General features: G+C 46.1%; 1 protein-coding gene across 1 annotated transcript in view; it reads left to right on the top strand.

The window, feature by feature from the left end:
• The first annotated feature begins 12168 nt into the window (after positions 1-12168).
• PROX2 (prospero homeobox 2) overlaps positions 12169-20358 on the top strand; it is an 8832-nt gene continuing 642 nt past the window's right edge. The window contains exons 1-3 of the mRNA XM_007459739.1: positions 12169-13486; positions 17843-17952; positions 19081-19275. Coding sequence (XP_007459801.1) covers positions 12169-13486; positions 17843-17952; positions 19081-19275 — 1623 coding nt within the window. The remainder of the gene's footprint in view (positions 13487-17842; positions 17953-19080; positions 19276-20358) is intronic.

Here is a 20358-nt window from a genome sequence, read left to right as displayed (position 1 = left end):
CTCCCCAAAAGTGTTCAGACCTCTGCCGGAGGGAGAGGCCGCATAGCCTTCCTGCAGAGCCGAGATGCCATATTTTTGGTGCTGGCCTGGTTTCCATATTCTCAGGATGCGTGAGGGGTAGGGAGAAAGATGTTCACTTTGGAGCTGACTCTCTGGAGAATCTGGAAGCCGAGGTCAGGAGCTCCCTGCTGGAGGCCAGTGTAATGGGCGAAGCTGGGTAACTCAGTCTCAAAATATCAAGGGGTTCCATGGATCCTTAGGCAAGGACAGAAGAGATGGCATTTCAAGAAGGTCCTCTCTGGGCTGGCTTTTCTGGACATCTGAGATGGGGTGGGAGTGGGAGGTGGCAGGGGGGCAGCCAACCGGCTCTGGCCTCTATCTGCATATTCATAACCCACCCGCCCCCACCCCCGCCCCGCACTGGTTGGCTGCGCTAGGCAGCCTTCACTGTCCCCAGTGCCAGCGGCTGCAGCAGGGCTGGGTCTGTCAGATGGTGCCTTGCACTGAGAAGAGGTGGGAGGCTTCCCTTACCCAGCCACAGGCACCAGGCCTGCCTGGGGAGGAAGCAGGGAAACCAAAATCACTTCATGACTGTGGCTGTGTTGCTGCTCCAGCTCCTGGGGTGGCGAGCCCCACCTGGCTGAAGAGCCCAGGACCGGACCTCCCTGAGGGCATCTTCTCTGTGAGTAACACCATCCCTTCCATTTACCTTTCCAGAGCACTTTTTATGGTGATGGAATGTTTATTTTAAAAAATTTCAAGTATGCAGAAAAGTGGAGAGGCTAGAGTAACAACACCCATCTATAAACCCATCACCTAGATTTAACCATTGTTCATATGTTGCCATATTTGCTTCATCTATTTTTGTTGGCAGAAATACTTTCAAGTAGATCACAGACAGTGAGACTTTTCACTCCTAATACCTCACTCTCTAATACCCTGCTATGCATCTCCGAGCAGTTTTGAAGCTCATCTTTCATTAGGTTCTCAGACAGTCTTAGTGAGGGGGTGATTATCATCCCCATTTTAGAAAAGCAGATAAGGCATAAAGTGTGGCTTGAGGGCAAATGGCTGGGAGTAGAGCCCAGACCTACTAACTCTCAGCTCGGAGCACCTGTCTCAGCCACATGAAAGGAACTCTTTATGTCCAGGGGTGTTGTCCTAGATAACAGTGAGACATGGCAGCCACTGTGTGACCTTGGGCATGTCACTCTACCTCTCTGGGCTTCAGCTGCCTCATCCATAAAGCGAAGACATGGTTTGACAATCAGAGGTTCCTTAACACTGGTCTGTGATGTTTTCACTGATTTTCAGAAACGACAATGTAAAGAGGTTTTTTTACAAAGCTAAATTTATTTGGATATTATGCCCTTCCTGTTTTTTTTTTTAAACAGGGTGGTTAAGATTCTTTTTTTATGAAATAAAAATGATAGTAGGTTTCAGTCTTTTATACTTATTTTTGTGCCCTTAACCGCAAATAAAGTGTCAGCAACTCTCAAGCTGATCCTTTTTTTTTTTTTTTCATTTTATTAATGATTGAAATCTAAAAGTCTGGAAACCACCCACTGTACCAGGTGATCCCTAAGCCCATTCCAGTGCTAAAGTTCCAGGGCTATGGGGCCTTCCAGATCTGTCCTACGGGGAAAGGAAGCTGCAATTTAAGGAGCACCTATTATCAGTGCTGGAGACTGCAAGCACTGGACATGTGTTAACACCTGTGATCCTCACCGAACCCCTAGTAAATGGCATTGTTATCAACCCCATTTTACAGACAAAGAAACTGAGGGAGGGAAGAGGCAAAGTTAACTTGTATGAGATCACCTAAGAGCTGGTGAGTCTGACCTGGATCCAACACCAGTAGATTCTATAATTCATGGGCACTAGTCACGCAGACCACCAGGGCTTCCGACTCGGTTGTATCTATGTCTGTCGATGGTCAGGGCTGTGCATATTGGGCCATCAGTCTGACCTCCTCTCACCATTTCCATCATCAGCCAGTGCAGCGGGGAGAGCTACTCAGAGATGAATGGGTGCCCCCGCTCCCACCCACAGCCATGTGGGGATGGATGATGCAGGGGACCCTCAGAAAATGAAGCAGAAGTGAGGTCGTATATGAAAACACCTTAGTAAAGCATGGAAATGCTGTATGTCCTTGAGATGTGCCACCTTGAACAAGTCTTAGGTGGCAGCTAAAGTTTGCTGAGCCTGCTAAGTACAAGGATGGGAGGCTGTTCGGAAATACTCTGGATCAGGCAAAAATGTATTCGTATATAAATGTGTGATTAAGTGATCGCTATTATGAATCACCCGTGATGGGCCCTTAGATCCCATGACATCTGCACAGAAGAGGCTGTTTCAGGATAAGGCATTTTCCTCCGTATTTCTCCAACCATATTGGAGTGGTGATCTACTAGGCTGGTCCAATCGGAATCCAACTGAGTCTAGGAAATGAATGAACAAAATCCTGCAAAGATAAACACTAAATTTTCCCAACAAAAACCTTGCAGGAACATTATCAAGGAAGTAACAATAAACCTCATATAAATCTGGTCTGAGAGTCAGTCATAGGGATGAGAATGACCTAGCATCTCTTGGGCTTCACATGGTGCCTCTTATCTAAGGACTCCTCATAAGCCCACCTTGTTTTATTGATTGGTTCTTAGTGGCCCTGCTGGAGTTTGTCAGAAGTGTTTGCTGTTCCCTAAATGTGGACACACCACAGAAGGGGAAACACAGCCTGTGAGCTGCTAGTCTCACCCCAGCTGGCCCTGTGGGCAGCTCTTCCCCTTTGCCCTCTTGGGCAGAGCTTTTAGGAGATCTCAAGGGAGATCCCATGGAAGGGCACAGACTCGCAGGGAGAAAGGCTCTCATGTCAGGAGGTGATCTGTGCAGTTGAGCTCTCTTTTCAGCTCATACCCATGGTTTCAAATACTTCAGCTGAAAAGAGATGACACACAGCTTCTTTCTTATGTCTATTATTTACTTGAAATTCAACATCGCCCTCATTTTACACTTTCTAGCTATAAAATCCTACATACCTTTGGAGTTAACTTATAAGCCCTGTGTTCTGTGCTTGTGTTTGTAGCTGAATTTTCTTCTCCAGTGAGGTTCTTCCTGTCTGGTGCCCAGAAATGTATGTCTGGGAAAGAGGCAATACGAGAAAAATGCCAGTTTTGTTTGTTTGTTTTAAAAGACTTTATTTTTTAGAACAGTTTTAGGTTCATGGCAAGATTAAGCAGAAAGTACAGAGATTTCCCATATATTTTCTGACCCCAAACATGCATAGGCTATCCTATAAATGCAAGTTTTATTAAATTATCCAAGGCAAGGGATGCCTTTTTTTTTTTTTTAATTACAAGAGTGAGAACATACCCACTGAAAATATGGAAAATACAGAAAAGTAAAAAGAAGAAATAGAGAAAAAAGTTACCTATGGTTCTGTCACCCATGAAGAACTATTGCTAATATTTTAATGTATTTCTTTCTCATCCTTTTCTTCTTTGTATTTTTTTTAACATCTTTATTGGGGTATAATTGCTTTACAATGGTGTGTTAGTTTCTGCTTTATAACAAAGTGAATCAGTTATACATATACATATGTTCCCATATCTCTTCCCTCTGTATTTTTAACACGTGATTTTTCTCTCCCCTCTACTTACTATAAAATAATGTTTGACAAACCCTTCTCAAACACGATTTTTTTAAATGGCTGCATAGTATAGCATCACATAGATGATATCATACTTTATAATTTATTTAACCACTCTATAGTCTTATAAATAATATTAAGATAATCATTCTTGATATAAATCTGTGGGTATCAGATCATTTTTTAGTTTTTTTGTTTATTTTAATTTTTTTTTAATTTAAAATTTATTTTTGGCTGCATCGGGTCTTCGTTGCTGTGCGTGGGCTTTTTCTAGTTGCAGCGAGCAGGGTCTACTCTTCGCTGTGGTGCACGGGCTCCTCATTGCGGTGGCTTCTCCCGTTGCGAAGCATGGGCTCCAGGCGCGCGGTCTTCAGTAGCTGTGTCTTGCAGGCTCTAGATCACAGGCTCAGCAGTTGTGGCACATGGGCTTAGTTGCTCCGTGGCATATGGGATCTTCCCGGACCAGGGCTCGAACCCATGTCCCCTACATTGGCAGGCGGATTCTTAACCACTGCACCACCAGAGAAGCCCTCATTTTCTTTTTTTAATTTTTAAAAATGTATTTTATTTTTTAATAGCATCTTGATTTTACTTCGTAGATGTAGAGTCATTGACTCAAATGATATAAACATGTTTAAGTTTTGTAATATACACAACATAACTATTTCTCCCAAAATAATGAAAAATGAGCAAGAAATACAAATGATGAGATAACATTTTCACCCATCATATTGGCAAAGATTTAAAAGACTGACTCTGACAAAAGACTGACATGCTCAGTGTTGGTGAGGATGAGAGGATATGTGTTCTTTTAAAGATATGTTGGTAAGAGAGCAAACTGGCTATTTTAAAGTGTATATACAAGTAATGCACGAGTACTTTCTTATGAAAATTCCATTAATACAGAAATATACAGTCAAAATTGAAAATTCTCCTTCAGACCCTCATCTTTACTCCCAATCAGTTGGGTGTAAACTGGAGGGCAGCTGCGTGACAAGTATGAAAGTTTAACATATGCCTAGTTTTTGACCCAGAATTTCCACTTCTAGAAATGTAACATAAGAAAATAATAGGATAAGTTGCCAAGGATATAGATAGGAGTGTTCAACCCAATACTACTCATAATAACAATAGCTAACACATCAGCAATTTACTGTGCCAGGAGCTGCTCTAAAAATGTGACATATGTTAATTCACTGGATCCTCACAACACCCCGATGATAACAGTAGGTACTATGGTTATTCCCATTTTTTTTGACGGGAAGGCTCAGTACAGAGAGGTCACAAAGCTAGTAAGTGGCTCTAGGGATTCAAATCTAGGCAGTCAGGGGCTTCCCTCGTGGCACAGTGGTTAAGAATACACCTGCCAATGCAGGGGACCTGGGTTCAAGCCCTAGTTCAGGAAGATCCCACATGCCGCGGAGCAACTAAGCCCGTGCGCCACAACTACTGAGCCCACGTGCCTAGAGCCCGTGCTCCGCGACAAGAGAAGCCACTGCAATGAGAAGCCCGCACACCGCAACGAAGAGTAGCCCCTGCTCGACAAACTAGAGAAAAGCAGCAACGGAGACCCAATGCAGCCAAAAATTAATTAATTAATTATTTAATTAATTTTTAAAAATCTAGGCAGTCAGACTCCAAGGTCCATGCTACGGCTATAATGGTGAAAACATAAGAATGAACTAACTGTCCCTAGAAAGGGAATTTATTAAATAAGTTATGGTACATCCATACAGTGGACTAATTGGCTTTCACAGTGTTGCTGTAGATTAATATTCATTGACACGAAAGAGGGAAAAAAAATGGAAGCTATAGAGCTATGCATTTATGATTCCATTGTTGGTTTTTTAATGAAAATAATTATGGAAACTTATCTGTACACAGAGAAAAACATTGGAAAAAATGATGAACACCAAAATGTTAGCTGTGATTTTTTTTCTAGGAGGAAGCATTATAAGTGTCTTTCTTCTCCTATTAATACATTTCTATATTTGGGGTAAAATGATTCTGTATTACTTTCATAATCTAAGAAAGGCAGTAAACCTATTTTTAAAGGGTTGTGACAATGGCTACTTCGACCAGTGAATGTGAGAGTGCTGCTAGTTAATGTTCAGACAGAAAGCATTGTTGCTTCAGGCCACACCCAGATCAAGGGCTCTGGGCAGCAGGCTGGCCCCAGCACAGAGGTTTCCTGTTTCTCAGCTGCCCAGATGCCGAGATTCCATGATTGTCCTACAGAGACGGGCGTAAACATCTCTGGGCACCCAACCACAACAGAGTCTGGCTGGACTTCCAGTTTCTGACCTCAAGGCATTCTGGCTGATTTTTGCTTCATTGAACACACTGAGTCCTGTCTTTTACTCTAGCAGTTGTGCCTTCCGGGGCACAAAGACTACATGGAACACTAGAAACAATACCTTCAATAACCCACAAGGGAGATTTGGCAGTTGGTGGTTCTATGCTCTTCTATCTATCTGTCTGTCTGTCTGTCTCTCGGTCTGTCTGTGTTGATTTTGTTTCATGCACAAGGCTCTGCTAGGTGCTAGAGAGATCTGAAATACTGCACCTCTAATGAGGAGACAAAAGTCAGTCTAAAGCGCTGAGAGAATAATTTATTTAACTGAGTCACCACAAATCTGGTGACAATTCGCGGTCAGGCACTACTTGGGGACACAAGGTGGGAGCTCAGAGTCTGAAGGGGAGATGCACTGATAGGTTCAGAAAGGATCTGATATTTCAGTTGGATTTTGAAAGAGGAGTAGAGGTTTCTCAGGTGGAAACGCAGGAGAAGGGCCTTCCAGGTGGACGGAACAGTAGATGCAAAGACCCAGAGGCATGAAGGGGCTTGGTGAGCTCAGGAAACACAGCCCATGACAGTGCAATGCAGGTAACTGTTTTTTGTTTTCTTTTTTACAAATTATTATTGTTTATTTATTTATTTATGGCTGCATTGGGTCTTCGTTGCTGAGTGCGGGCTTTCTCTAGTTGTGGTGAGCGGGGGCTACTCTTCGTTGCGGCACGTGGGCTTCTCATTGTGGTAGCTTCTCTTGTTGAGGAGCACGGGCTCTAGGTGCCTGGGCTTCAGTAGTTGTGGCATACGGGCTCCGTAGTTGTGGCTCGCAGGCTCTAGAGTGCAGGCTCAGTAGTTGTGGCACACGGGCTTAGTTTCTCCGTGGCATGTGGGTTCTTCCTGGACCAGAGATCAAACCCGCGTCCCCTGCGTTGGCAGGCAGATTCTTAACCACTCAATGCAGGTAACTGTTGAGGGTAGTGGCTCCAGAGGAGTTAGGATAAGACCATGTTATGAGGAGCTGAAACATCTTCTGAACCTTATGGTTGATAGGAAGTTAGCAAAGGCTTTGATTCCATGGATGGGCATAAGCAGACCTACAGTTCAGAAAATTCATGCCAATGACAATGTTGCTGAGAAAACTGAAACAATCAGAAGGGACTTCCCCCAGCTCCCATCACCGCATCTACCCACATGCCAGCACCTGCCCACATACCTGCCTTTCTACTGCCACCACCGATGAACTGAGGGTTCTCCTCTCTAAAATCAGCCCTCCTCGTATGCACCACCTCACACCCCCTCCTTCCTACCCAAGGACAAGGCTCCAGAAATTCTCCCCTTCTTGCCTATATTAACAAATACTATCTTTCTACATCATTGCTATCAACCTGCAAAATATCCTTTTATTCCTCCTGTCTTGAGAAATCCTCCCTCTCTCTCTCTCTTTTTTTTTTTTTTTTTTTTTTTTTTTGCGGTACACGGGCCTCTCACTGTTGTGGCCTCTCCCGTTGTGGAGCACAGGCTCCGGACGCGCAGGCTCAGCGGCCATGGCTCACGGGCCCAGCCGCTCTGCGGCACATGGGATCTTCCTGGACCGGGGCGCAAACCCGTGTCCCCTGCATCGGCAGGCAGACTCTCAACCACTGCGCCACCAGGGAAGCCCTCTCTTTTTTTTAAATTTATTTTTTATTGAAGTATAGTTGATTTACAATGTTGTATTAGTTTCGGGTGTACAGTTATACATATATACTCTTTTTCAGGTTCTTTTCCATCATAAGATATTGAATATTGAATAACTCTGATTCAAAAAGATACATTTGGGGAATTCCCTGTGCTATACAGTAGTCCTTGTTGTTTATCTGTTTCATATATAGTGGTGTGTATATGTTAATCCCAAACTCCTAATTTATCCCTCCCCCCCCATCTCCCCTTTGGTAATCATAAATTTGTTTTCTATGTCTGTGGGTCTACTTCTGTTTTGTAAATAAGTTCATTTGTATCACTTTTTTTAGATTCCACATATAAGTGATATCATATGATATTTGTCTTTGTCTGACTTACTTCACTTAGTATGATAATCTCTAGGTCCATCCATGTTGCTGAAAATGGCATTATTTCATTCTTTTTTATGGCTAATTAGTATTCCACTGTCTATATATACCACATCTTCTTTATCCACTCCTCTGTTGATGGACATTCAGGTTGCTTCCACGCCTTGGCTATTGTAAATAATACTGCTATGAACACGGGGGTGCATGTATCTATTTTTTTACTCTTTTCCACCCAGCATGAGGGATCTTAGTTCCCTGACCAGGGATCGAACCCATGACCCCTGCAGTGGAAACACAGAGCCCTAACCACTGGACTGCCAGGGAATTCCCAACATGTATCTTTTTGAATTAGAGTTTTCTCCTGACATATGTACAGGAGTGGGATTCCTGGATCATACGGTAGCTCTATTTTTAGTTTTTTAGGAACCTCCATACTGTTCTCCACACTGGCTGCACTGGTTTGCATTCCCACCAACAGTGTGGGAGGGTTCCTTTGAGAAACCCTGTCTTGACCCACTTCTCCTTCCAGCTCCTGTCCCATTTCTCTCTTCTTTACAAAACACCTTGAAAAAGTTGTCATGGTTAATGTCACCAATTCCTCTTCTTGTCCTCTCCCTAAAATTCAATCCAACCAGGCTTTCCCCCCCTCCACTCCACCAAAACTGCTCTGATCAAGATCCCAAATGACTCTGATTAACATCTGGAATTACTAACTTGAACGGTCAATTCACAGTCCTTATGTGACTTGATCTCTCCCCACTCCTAGAAACACTTTCTTCACTTGGCTCCCAGGACCTCACACACTCCTAGACTAGATTAGATTTCTTCCTAGGACTGATTGGTCCTTGTGTTTCCTGTCTGGGTCCCCTCTTGCCCCAGCCTCTTCATGCTGTTAAGTCCTAGGACTCAGACCTCAGCCCCCTCTCTATCTACACTGACTCCTTGATGAGTTCACCCATCTACACACCAGCAACTCTCAATTTTATATTTCTAGCCCAGATCTCCCCACTGAACCTGAGGCTTAGTTATCCGACTGCTTTCTCAACACCCTCATTTAGATGTCTAATAATTACCTCAAATTTATCATGTCCAAAACTGGGTTCCTGGTATTCCTCCCCAAGCCTGCTCCTTCTGCAGCCCTCCCCAGCTCAGTTCATGCAACTCCATCCTTCCAGGCCACACACTTCAGAGTCATCATCAGTAATACTTCTTTTTCTCTTGAGCCTCACATCTAATCTGCTAGTAAATCCCATTGGCTCCAACTTCAACATATATCCAAGATCTGACACAAGTTCCCACTTCCATTACTGCCACCCTGGTCCAAGCCATCTCATCTGGATTATTATCATCTAGATTATCGCAAGAGCCTCCTAAGTAGTCTCCCTGTTTCAACCCTTGCTCCCCACCCCCTAGTTTATTCCCCACCCAGTAAAGAATGAGCCTTTTAAAACTAAGTCAGGTCACATTGCTCATAACCTTCCAGCGGGTCTTCATTTGTCTCAGAGTAAAGCCCAACGTTTTTACAAATGACCAACAAGGCCCTATATAACGGCCTTCTATTACTTAGTATGTTATTACATCTGCCTCCCTTTGCATGGATGTTAGCTTCACATGGGCAGAGGATTTTGTCTGTTGTCAGCACTCAATCCATGTTTGTTGAATGAATAAATGAATGAATGTAGAAGAAGGGCCAGAGTAAGGAGAGGCTAGAGGACGGGGACCAGTCATGAGGTATTGGAATTGTCCAGGTGAAAAGTTATGAGACGTGGAATCGGGAAAACATAATGGGAAAAGCATGGCAGAATGTAGTTCAGAGACATTTTTGCCCCAAAATTTACCAGCCATGGTGACCAAATCAATGGTGAGGATAAGGAGGTGGGCAGGGGTCAAAGAGACTCTCCAGCTTCTGTCTTGAACAGTAAGATACGTAGCAGAGAGGTAAGGAAGAGGGGCAGCTCTAGAGTTTGGGTTTGAAACTCTTAGTGAATATTAGAAAATATTCACTAAGTAGTTAGAATAACCATAACCAAACCCCTCTTCTTTTTGGAAGCTACTTAACTGAAAATATACATGGTTTATACTATTGTTGTATAGTTCCTCTTGTTTAAAATATCAATTCTTCCCAGGTAGTGATCATTATTAGTTAGAAAGCAGCTAAGGCATGCTCAATGACCCAGTTATGCTTGTTAGATGATATGATTTTAAAATAATTTTTTCATATGATACAAATAATATATATTCGTTGCCAAATGATCACAGGAAGTTAAATGTTTCTCTCTCCAAGAGGTGGTAAACCATCCAAACTGTTGGTAAAACTTGGTGATAACAAATTCTTTAATTTATATTAATTTGGTGAGTCACTTTTTTTTTTTAGCAATTTACAAATGTATTACTTACTCAAAGCCAGAATCTTCTAATTACTGTGACCTGAGAACCTAGCCTTCTTTCAGTGGCACTTCCCCCATGACGGCACGGCAGATGCCACCACCTCTCACCCTCCGCCCTGGCACTTGGTATGACATTGCTCATAGAAAGCTTGTGTTGTGCGGCTGCCAGTCACCTGCCAGCTCCAGGTGGAGGCTGTGGTCAAGTCTACTGACTAGAACCCACTGGATGCAGAAGAGCTGAGGTCTCCTGGAGCAGAGAATTCCAAGGAAGCTTCAGGATGAAAGTCGGAAGAAGAAAGCAAGCTCTCTCCCGCCATCATTTGGACTAGAGCAGCAATCGACAGTGAAAATTTGTAGAGAAAAAAGAAATTCACTTACCTTTTCTAGGAAAGGATGAAACTTTTTAACAGGCAGAGAAGTCGGTCTCTTATGCAGATCTTTTCATCTTCAGGGAGGGAGCTGAAGTGTGGCTGCATCAGAAGACTTGGAATCTTGTAACTGAGAGCCACTCAGCCTCACTGAGTCTCAGTTTCCTCATCTATAAAATGGGAGAATTACACTGACTCTCAAGGTTGGTGTGAGATGCAATGACGTTACATGAACGAATGTTTTGTAAACTCAAAGTGCCTTATACCTGCTACCGGAAGCCTCCTGGTTCAAGTGCAGTGTACTTTGATATTCATGGGAATAAAACAGCTTTACTCAGTCTTTTCTAACATAGCTCTCTCCTTCTCCCCATACCTTCATCCCAATTTCCAGTCCCTTATTGTGCTTTTTCTTCATAGCAGCACGACCTGAAAATGTACTTATTTATTCTCTCTTCCCGTTACACGCCCAGCTCTGTGAGAGCAAGACTCTGCCGTCTTGTTCACCACCGACTGACTCTCCAAGTGCCCAGAAGGCCTGATGTATAGTAGATGCTTAAAAAGTAGCTGTGAAACGTTGAAAGATAGATGCATAATCTGACACTTCCAGGAGCAAGATAGCATAGCGGTCAAACAGCGGGTTCTCAAAATTTAGTTTGCTTGTTTCAAAGGCAGGTGCCCTGCCCCAGCACCAAGAGATTCTGATTAATTAGGACTGGCGGGCCTACTGAATTTGCTTGTTTTAACAAGCGCCCAGGGTGATTCTGTTGCAGATAGTCACTCTGAATCAAGACAAATATTGTTCTGACTCCAGCCTGACACTTACTAGCTGTATGACCTTAGGGAGGTAACTTCTTAACTCCTCTGAGCCTGTTTCCTTATCTGTAAAATAGGACTGACAACATTCCCACAGAGCTGTTATGAGAAATAAATTAGGTAATGGATGTAAAGTTCTTGGCCCAATGCCAGGTATGCAGTTAGCTGCCATTATCATTATCATTACAGATTATTTTATTGTTATGCCCTGGCAGGAGAAGAACTTTCTCCTTGGAGGATTGCTCTTCAGAATCTCCTCAAAGTGTGGTCTGGACCAATGGCATCACCTGGGAGCTGGTTAGGGATGCAGAATCTCTGCCCCACTCCAGACCTGCAGACTCAGAATCTGCATTTTAACAAGATTCCAAGGTGATTTGTTTACGCGTACAAGTTTGAAAAGCACCGCTCAAAGTCACACGTACTGTTTTCTCCTGTCTCTAATTTCAGAGTCTGACCAGGAGGTGGGTACGCCCTGGCATCGCGGAGTCTGAATCCTTCCTCTTAGTGAAGAGACGCCCCCAGCTCACTGTAGGTGCACCTCCAGCTGAGGACCTGAGGGGGAGGAATTCTCTCACGGAACCCTCACTAACAGCCTCTGTGGAGCCAAGGGATGAATCCAAACTTCAGCTTGCTTTCTCAACCATCCCAGGCCTGCTCATACCTGGCAGAACCTTGTACCAAAGATGGAAGAAGCCCGTCCCCCAGAGAACAGGGCGGAGACTCGCCATTTCCCTGGAGCCAGGTCCCCAGCTCCAGCCTCTCTGACCCTGACTGGTTTTGGGATGAGCACATCCAGGCAAAGAGAGCCAGAGTAGAGACCATCGTCCGAGGCATGTGCCTCTCCCCTAACCCTCCGGTGCCAGGCAATGCCCCAGCCAGGGACAGCCCGTGCTGCCCAGAGAAGGCCCGGGAGCGGAAGAGGAAGCAGAACCTTCCCGTGCAGCAAGGCCCCCTGAAGCCAGGCCCTGCCGGGGACCGGGGAAGCAGGAAGGGGGGCCCTCGGGTGAGAGAACAGCTTCACCTGCTGAAGCAACAGCTAAAACACCTGCAGGAGCACATCCTGCAGGCTGCCGAGCCCAAGGCCCTAACTCAGGGCCCGGGAGGCTCAGAGACAGGGAAGGACCCTCTGAGTGTAAAGCAGAGGGATGGCTCTGGGTCTAGGTCCTGGGCTGTGCACAGTGACCACCGCCAGGGTTCCAGCGGGGACCTCTCCAGGGTGGAGAAACACAGAGTGTCTGAGGTCAAACACCAGTCTGAGGAACCCAGGCTCCTTCCTTCTGGCGCACGAGCTTTGCTGGAGATTCTGAAGAAAGAATTGACGGGGGCCATATCCCAGGCTGTGGACTCAGTATTACAGAAGGTGCTATTGGATCCATCAGGCCACCTGACTCACCTGGGCAGAAGCTTCCCGGGGCTGGTGCCAGATGGTAGAAGCGAGCCCTCGCCTCCTGAGGGAGGTGCCTGTAAAGATCCACTTCCTCTGGCTGCCTTGCCCAGGAGGGCCCAGCCACAGACAGGGGCTCCACTGGGAAACTTATCACTGGCCAAGCCTCTAGATTCTCCCAGGTACCCTGTCTCTCCGAGAATGATCCCCAAACCCTATCAGGGTCCCCCAGCAAACTGTCCCTTGACTGTGCCTGCCCACATCCAGGAAGATCAGATTCTCAGCCAGCTACTGGGCCATAGGCCCAGTGGCCACTGGAGGGGCAATCTTCTGCAGGACCCATCTCCCCAGAGCCACCCCTCCTCAGAGGTGGCCCTGCGACCCTGGCGAGCTGCCAAGCTGCGACCACTGGCTTTAAGCCAGCAACGGTGCCCCTGGCTCTTCAAGTCCACCTGTCTGGAAAGACTGCCCCTCGTTCCCTCAGTGAAAATGGAGCAAGGTGGCCTGCAGGCTGTCAGGGACACACTTCCTTTCTCTTCAACCCTTTACATATCCTTTACTAGTAATCGAAGTTCTCGTTGTCACAGCCCAGAGAGACAGGAAGTCTGGACGATGAGGGGAGGGGGGGACAAATAAGTACCCAGCGTAGGGAACAGCTCTTCTTTCCCAGTGGTCTTCTTGGGCCTCCCTCCCCTGTGGCTCGTATTTGTTAGGTTCCTGAGAAAGTGGTGACCACACCACTGGGATTTAAGGATGCTTGGAGGGGTCCGTCACCTTCTGTGACACATCAGATTCTACCACTACTGACTTAGTCCTTTGGGTCTGAAAGGGTTTTGTCTGTTATTAAACCCAAATTGGCTCCCAAAATACCCTGTGGAAGGAAAAACCCCATCATTTGGCTGTCAGCTGCCCATACACCTTGGCAGAGCGGGTCAAAGGAATGGCCTCATCTGAGGCATGGCTCCTGGAGCCTCTTGGCTCTACAGGCAAAAGGCCTGCTCTGACCAGATAATTCACGGGGAAGAGACGAGGGACCAGAAACTTCTGGAGCAGATGGGAAAGGGGAAGTTTTCTGCAGGGACTAGACCTGAGGAGTAAGCTGAAAAGGGTAAGAAGAATTCAGTTTAAGGACTAGCTTCTAAGCTGCAGCTGAGGAGAGAGCCTAGGGCTGCACACATGTGGAGGAAGAGGAGGTCCCCATGGGGAAGCCTGCGGGGCCCAGGCTGGTCTGAGAGGGTCCAAATCTTTTTTTTTTTTTAATTTTTATTTATTTATGTATTTTTGGCTGCGTTGGGTCTTTGTTGCTGCGCGCAGGCTTTCTCTAGTTGCAGTGAGTGAGGGCTACTCTTCATCGCGGTGTGCGAGCTTCTCATTGCGGTGGCGTCTCTTGTTGTGGAGCACGGGCTCTAGGTGCGCGGGCTTCAGTACTTGTGGCACTCAGGCTCAGTAGTTGTGGCTCGCGGGCTCTAGAGCGCAGGCTCAGTAGTTGTGACTCACAGGCTTAGTTGCTCCGCGGCATGTGGGATCTTCCCGGACCAGGGCTCGAACCCGTGTCCCCTGCATTGGCAGGCGGATTCTCAACCACTGCGCCACCAGAGAAATCCCAATGGTCTGAATCTTATTGCATCATCTTTGCAACCCTTAGGCAGACCCCACTCTTAAACAGTTTTTTCTTCAGAGTAACTCTCCCTCAGGATGTTAACAGTTGTGGAAGTAGGAGAAAAAGTAACTTGGGTAAATAAACACTGGGTCAGTTCCATTACTGCGGGACTTCTCAGAGCCATGCTTAAGTCCAATGAAAAGCTCTAAGAGGAGAATGTATGCAGCCCCAAACTCATATGACCAAAGGACCCTTTTCTAACAGGCATCTGTAGGACTCAAGTTCCTGAGAACATATTTTGGATGTTGCTTTTTTAGGGAGCCAAGCTCACGCTGCTGCTTCTCAGGGACAGCCTTAAGTCGAATCTCCTCGTGCCTGTGGAGTCACACAGGCAGGTGTGAACAGTCGTGCCCTCTATCTGGCCAGCTGTGGTGAGGACGCAGGATGGGGTGGGGCCAGCTCACTACCACGCCAGGCCTGCCCTTGTGTCCTAAATGCTATGAGCACCCCCTGCTGGTCACAGGTGTTAGAAACACTCCTGAAGCTCTGGCACCGCTGGTTGCTTTCCAAAACCAACGCTGAGAGCACCTCACCAGCCACCAGTAGGCACAGAGATATCAACATAGACAGAATTTCTCGTCAGGTGATAGCCCTCTGTGAGGAAAGCTATCTGTCGGGCCTTTGATAAGAGGCTACTGGTTAAGACTCTCTGTCAAAGTCAGGTGGTGGAAGAACCTCAAGAGCTCAGTCCCCAAAGATTCTCTGCTGTCCTTCCCCTGTGAGGGGTGTGCTGCTCTTTCTAAGGCACCTGGCCCTGAGAAATACACACACAGGGGTGTGCCTGGCCCTGCCTCATGACATGAGGATTGGGCTCCAAGAGCTTCAGGAGGTTTCGGGGGGCACCTACGGAGCATGGCTGCCCGGGTCAGGTACTTGGCTACCTTTGGAATGATTGGGGGCCCCCAGGCAGCATCCTGGCCCCAATTATTCCCTCATTCCAGCATTACAGATTTATTCCTCTGGGCCATGAAAGCCACCTAAGAGCAAGTTCTTCACGTGGCACGTGGAATACAAAGCTGAATGGATAAGGCTCTTGCTCTCAAGGACCTTCACATTTGCATGATACCCCTGCGAAACAGGTAGAGCAGGTATGATGATGAGACAATGATGATTTACTGCACACCTTCTCTGCGGCAGGCACTGTGACTCGCAGTTTCCCTGCTCACCCCCTTAGCCACAATTCTGAGACACAAAACGCTCTGAAAATCTCTATGATTTCTTTCCCCTAAGGTTGATGGGAACTCACTTGGTTGCAAAACCTGACCTGCACTGATACGAGGCTATTTATAGACTATCTCACTTAGCATAATTAGTCATTGATTTTGCTGTGGGAATATTAAATGGATTAGACTCCTGCCACAGACCCTGCTGTGGGTGTTAACTAACACATCGTACATGCACCATATTACCTTTATAAAATAACAGGGATTCTGAAGTCTGGCCTCCATTTGGCCCAGCGTTTCAGATAACGGATTGTGGGCCTGTGTTTTCTTACCCTCCTCAATCATCCACTCTAGATCAGTATCAGGGAGGCAGAGACAGAGAAGCAAAATAACTTGCCCAAAGTCAAAGACAGACACATGCAGAGACAGGATTCAAACCCAGCATCTGGCTGCCAAGCACAAGCTTCAACCGCTACACTCCACAGTTTAGAAATGAGGCCCAGAGAACGTTAAGTGGCTTGCCCAAGGTCACACAGGGTCTTGGTGGCAAAATCTGTATCTGAAACTGGGTCTTTGGGTTCAATCCAGGATTCTGTCCACAGCATTTATGAAGGATAAGAAGTAGGGCCAATGAGGCAGGGAGCAGGGGCCTCCTGGACAGCAGCCTGGGTGCCGGGCCAGCTATAATTATAATCAGTTGCTTGGTTTCCTTCGGGTAAACTGACATATCCTACTGAGAAGTCTTTATTGTCCTAAGGCTACAGCTCTCAGGCCTGAGCTCCAGGGTAACTGTATGCTTGTCACTCAGCCCTAGGATTGTTCCTGGGAATGCTAAGCGTTCTTGTGTAAGAATCTTTTATTTCCCTCCCACCCTGGTGCTAGTTTTCACACCACAGCCCCCTACTCTTATTAAAGGGGAAGGAATCTGTTCCCAGAGTGAGGCATGAGTTGGAATAGAATTGCCATATTTGTGTATGGATTAAAGTTGACCATTTAATCACTCACTCATTCCTTCATCCAACAAACATTTATTGAGCACCTACTATGTTCCTAGCACCGGGCTAGGCACGTGGAATACAAAGATGAAAGGATAAGGTCTCTGCTCTCAAGGAGCTAACAGTCTAAATGGGGAGACAAACATGCAATAAAATTCCAATAATGTCATTGTTACAAAAAAAGGTTTATACAAAGAGTGTTGGTAGCCCAGGGTAAGGAAGGCCTAATTTGGCAAAAAAAGGTTTCACAGCAGAGGGAACATCTGATTTGAGATGGGAAGGATGAGGGAAAATTCTGCCAGGCAAATGGAGAGCAGTTGCAGCCCAGCAATTCAAGCTTCTTGAGCCAAAGTTAACTGTGATCTGGTACTCAGTCTCGTTAGATGCTCGTTGGTGTCAACACTGACTGCAAAGGCAACGATGAGAGCCAGAATGGGGACCATCTAGTCGACTCCTCTCATTTTACAGATGAGGAAACTGAGGCAGAGAGAAGTAAATCTCTACCTGAGGTTTTGAAATGGTTTATCTGGGAGAGTTGCCGTCTCTTCCCATCGTATTGTGAAAGCACACACACAGTACAACAAACTGTATTTGATATCACATATGCCATAGAACTTTTACACATCAAAATGTTTTGTAGGGCTTCCCTGGTGGCACAGTGGTTGAGAGTCCGCCTGCCGATGCAGGGGACAGGGGTTTGTGCCCCGGTCCGGGAATATCCCACGTGCCGCGGAGCGGCTGGGCCCGTGGGCCATGGCCGCTGAGCCTGTGCGTCCGGAGCCTGTGCTCCGCAACGGGAGAGGCCACAGCAGTGAGAGGCCCGCGTAGCAACTTCCTCTGAAAAAAAAAAAAAAAAAAATGTTTTGTAAATTCTGCAACTTTACTGTACATATATGGTATTCAGCATCTGGAAAGAAAAAGCTTATCTGATCATACTTGCTAGAGGCAGAAAAACAGAGCAAATACATCATTCAACCAGAAAAATATAAAATAGAAACCATAAGGAACAGGGCAATTTACTATTTGGATACTTTGACAAAATTATTTGATAAACTGGTATTAGTTTTCCTTGACCCTGGGATAAATCCAGGAGGGCCTCAACCCTGGTCACTTGAAGAAGGCCAAACTAATGTTTTTCTTCACACGCTACCCCAGTTCCAACCTCCTGAAGGCTTACTTTCCTGATGTTCAGGTAAACTCCTTCAACTGAGTTTCAGCCTCTGCAAAACTCCCAAGTGGCAGTGGGTTTTTCCCATGTGAGGCAAGTCCTAGGTCATCATATGTGCACTTTAGCTCCCCTTCATGTTGTGGATGGAATTGGTGGCATTTTTGGTCTGGGCTGAGAAACTGCCTGAATCATCAGGGGTAACTTTGAGGGTAGGAAAGTTGGGTGTCTGAATTTAAGCTTCTGAACTGTAGGTATACCCAGAAACACATGGGGAGAGAGGCAGGGTTAGAAAGAACCACTAGGAAGTGGCGTCTTTGGCCTAGTGTTTTGTCTTTGCTGGGGACGCTATGAAAAAGAAAGAGGGTATCAAGAGTTGGACACTGTCCCTGTCAACTTTACATTCAAACTGCTGTGTTTCAAAATCGACTGAAGGTGCATACAGATCAGTGTGACAATAAGAAAAATCAAGGTCTGATGGTTGGAACCAGGCCTTGCCTGTTTCCATAAAGTTTCTGTGGGCCTCCTTTACCCTGGGTATTGGGTTAGGGGCTTTTGTATCTATAATACTTTTGTATCTATACTTTTGTATCTATATCATCCCTTTGCTCTTACTTTTAATAATACTTTTAATACTTTTGTATCTATATCATCCCTTTGCTCTTTCTGAGCTCCTTCCCTCACATCCAATTGCTCGGTTGATCCCTGCACCAAGCTCTCATTCTGATTCATTCCGCAACTCTGAGTTGCCAGTAAATGGCTCTCTGATCTACACCTTTACCCCTTTCCTTGGCTCTTTACCTGGCAGAGGGCTCTGGGGCTGCCATGCAATCTACCTGGGTGCAGCAGAAGCTAGGACCACACTAGTCTTGACCCTGGACCCTCCCAAAGTCACACTTCAAGAGTGAAAAACCTTTATAAATCTAGGCTATAAAATACAATTATTTTCTAATGGGCATTATGGCCTAATTCAGATTTTTCTGTGTATAACTGTATAGGCTTAGAAAACAGCTGTGGCTTCTTTTTTAAAGAAAGCCCTTTTTAGTGTTGGTTGAAGCCATTCTTGTTAACCCCTGTGTTGAACTGGAAGCTGACAGTCCTGACTGAGCACCTCATGGCAAACGTCTGAGTTCATGGACCCTGTTGTTTGTACAGTTCAACCGCTGCATTACCTCCCAGATGATCAAGTGGTTCAGCAACTTCCGTGAGTTTTATTATATCCAGATGGAGAAATCTGCCCGGCAAGCAATTTCAGATGGTGTCACAAATCCCAAAATGCTGGTGGTTCTCCGCAACTCGGATCTTTTTCGAGCTCTCAATATGCACTATAACAAGGGAAACGACTTTGAGGTAAGATCATGTGCTTGGGTCCCAGGAGGACTGATGAGTGCCTTCCCTTTGTGATTGGAGTTTTAGAAAAGATCCCCTTCTGTGTCTGTCCTTACATCACTGAGAGCAGGGCAGCCTGGGGCCAATCTCTGTACCATCCACAAAGATTACAGCCTGCACATCTTCTCTTAGGCAACTGATGGATGCTGCAAACTGAATGTACAGCCAGTCTTTATTCATAAACTTGGCCAGAGGTCAGCTGTTATGCCATTTTAGACAATACTCTGTAATGACCGAGTTATACAGCCTGTCGACCTTCTCACCTTAGCGCCAGGAGGCCCAGGACTGAATGCAGGGCTCAGCTGCAGCACCTAGTCTTGGCCTAGGTTTTCTTTACAACAGTCTCTGTTCTTTCAATCATTTGGTTCTTATCTTTATTCTCCCTTGAACAGTTTTATCTGTGGGTCTTCCATGGCAAGTCACCTCAAATCCCTTCTGGAAATAATAAACAATACTCAAGCTTCTCAGTCCTTTGGGGATCTCTGTGAAGGCACGCTGGTGGCACCTTAGAGGTAAAGCATCAGTAAAGGGTGAGCAAGTGACCTAAGTGTCGCTGGTGAGAACTCGTAATCTTCCTTGTGTGTGGCTGACAGCTCTATTAGGCTGGCATCTTGTTCTGCAGGTGCTGGGTGTGTCTGGTCACTGACTACACTTCCCTCTTCTCGCATTTCTCATTTGACCGTGATCACAAAGCAGTGTATTGACAGCTCCAAAAAAGAGAAGAACTGCGGGCATCCACTGGTTAGATGCTCCATCGAATGTTTGGAAACCGAAGCCTGCCCGTGGGGAAAATGGACCATGCCTCCTTTGTGAGGCTCGTGGGGGTCAAGGCATGTGGATGGGAGGCAGCGCTGCCATGTCTTTCCACGTGCGGGTGTCATCTGGCACGCAGTGGTGGCAAGCCCCAGACCAGGCTGGATCTGGAGGCCCTGTAGGATGATGTCCCATCATTTATGGTGCCAGTCTGGGTGAGGTCCTGGAACATATTCTTGAGCCCCCCCCACCCCACCCCCACAAGCCTCCTAGTTGGCTTTGGGAGCAGGA

This window comes from Lipotes vexillifer, unplaced genomic scaffold (assembly GCF_000442215.2).
Source record: "Lipotes vexillifer unplaced genomic scaffold, Lipotes_vexillifer_v1.1 scaffold39, whole genome shotgun sequence".
In the NCBI taxonomy this organism is placed as follows: domain Eukaryota; kingdom Metazoa; phylum Chordata; class Mammalia; order Artiodactyla; family Lipotidae; genus Lipotes; species Lipotes vexillifer.
The sequence above is the reverse complement of the archived record's forward strand: the minus strand, read 5'-3'. Positions and strand labels throughout refer to the sequence as shown.